This window comes from Phytophthora parasitica (assembly GCF_000247585.1).
Source record: "Phytophthora parasitica INRA-310 unplaced genomic scaffold supercont2.54, whole genome shotgun sequence".
NCBI classification, from domain to species: Eukaryota; Oomycota; class Peronosporomycetes; order Peronosporales; family Peronosporaceae; genus Phytophthora; species Phytophthora nicotianae.
The window spans coordinates 177,469-179,227 of NW_008649040.1; the positions used below are offsets into that span (position 1 = coordinate 177,469).

The 1,759-nt window shown below is 54.7% G+C and overlaps 1 protein-coding gene across 1 annotated transcript; it reads left to right on the forward strand.

Annotated features, from left to right (window-relative positions):
* Positions 1-75: 75 nt before the first annotated feature.
* PPTG_15821 (hypothetical protein) lies at positions 76-1,413 on the forward strand (the record flags this gene model as incomplete). The annotated part of the gene is made up of 1 exon (XM_008913573.1): positions 76-1,413. One exon carries the CDS (start codon positions 76-78, stop codon positions 1,411-1,413), a length of 1,338 nt encoding a protein of 445 aa, XP_008911821.1.
* Positions 1,414-1,759: the final 346 nt, after the last annotated feature.

The window sequence follows — 1,759 nt, forward strand, 5'->3', positions numbered from 1 at the left end:
AAGGCCAAGAAGGAGAAGTCCAAGTCCAAGAAGGAGAAATCCCCAAGGGAGCGTTCGCCTTCGCTTAGCAGCGCCATGCAGTGCTCTCGGCCAGCTCCGAAGCGCTACTTTCGCTTCGATCTCACCGTGGGCACTCCACAGGACGTTGCCGACGACTTGGAAGCCCTCTTCAAGGTAGCGGCGCTCAAGGACGTAAGCGTGCACGAATTGTCCTACCCATGGACCGACTCCGAGGTGTGGTATGATCAGGACGCCTTCTTCCACATCCACGTTGAGCACTGGCGCTGGTGGATGAAGTTCCGTCCGGCGTTCTTCGACTGGCAACTGAATATTCCATACCGGTCGCAGCAACTCCTAAACAGTCGTCGAAAGCTCAAGATGCAGGCTCACATTGCTCGGATCAAGTTCCTCAGCATGTGCATCGAAACGTGGGGCTATTTCGGCTTCTTGAGTCAGTTCGAGGCCTGTACTAGCAATCGCCGACTCATGTGGATGGGTGGGCAGCCTGGGCGGAACACAGGAGACGCCAAATCGTATTACGGTCCGGTCATCGAGAACCTCCGCGAGCTGTTGCGGCGTGATCCTGACGCTTACACGGGGAAGATGAAGAGCGCTCTCCAACCGTTCCGTCTCGATGAAGGAGGATTCACCAATGTGACTTCACTTTTAGTGAATCTCGGAGCCCTAGATCCGAACAATCCCAAGAAGGAACATCGGTTGAGCGATCGAGCTCTAGCTCGAGTCCTTCATGACATCATCTCGCGCCGTAAGGGTCAGTCGTGGTGGTTCGGAGTAGGATGGCCCTGGGATAGTCTTCGAAACTGTGCCAGAATTGTCCAGCGTGAAGTGAAAGAGGCAAAAGCCTTGCGCGAAGGCACGTACCGGGAGCCCACAGCTCCAGCCTACGATGAACGCGAATTACAACGTACGGGTTGGAACCACTTCATGTTTTCGGACGCTACTTTCGCGGCGAGAGGGCCAGGTGAGGTCCGAACATCCAGTGTAGGTGAGGACGAAACCGAAGAGAAACCACCGGCTACAGCGGCGTCTACGAGCGAGGCCACTCCTGTCTCCGCAGAGGACGAGCCTCCTACATCTTCCGCAACTAATAGGGAGCCCCCCAGCCAGCCTATCAAACGGTCGACGTCCTCTCCGAAGCATTCCTCGGCTCCTTCACGCGCTACTCGTTCGCTGTCGCCAATTCCACGGACGGGGTCAGTAACCGTGTCTACTTCGAGTTCTATCGCCAGGGCTCGACGTTCGGCTTCCGTAGCTCAGCGTTCTGGAGCCCGTCGTTCTTCGCTAGTAGGTCAGAGGCGATCTCGCAGTCCGACACCAGAGTTATCGCCGCCCGCTAAACGCACGCGTTCAAAAGGTCGGGCTGACGGGGACGTGCCGAAGTCGAAGAAGTAAGCTCGCGAAATTAGTTGAAGACAGTCCCATCTCAACGGCCCGTATTCATGCAGTCCAGTAATTGAATGCACCGATCCTTATTGCTTTTGCTATTGTCTTAGTCGTGATGGTTCCAGGCAGATACGGGGTACAGAGCCCCACACAGCAAGCGTGTTCATTGAGTACAATCCAAAATGTAGGTCGAAATTAGAAATCCAGAAAAATCGAAATCCATAAATCCAAAGAGAGAGAGAGAGAGCAAATCGGAATTTCCAGGTACGGTCCGAAGTCGAGTCACGTAGAGCTTCGTGGAATGAGGTCCGATAGGCGAACAGAACGCTAGGCAGGTAAAGATCCCAATCGTCCT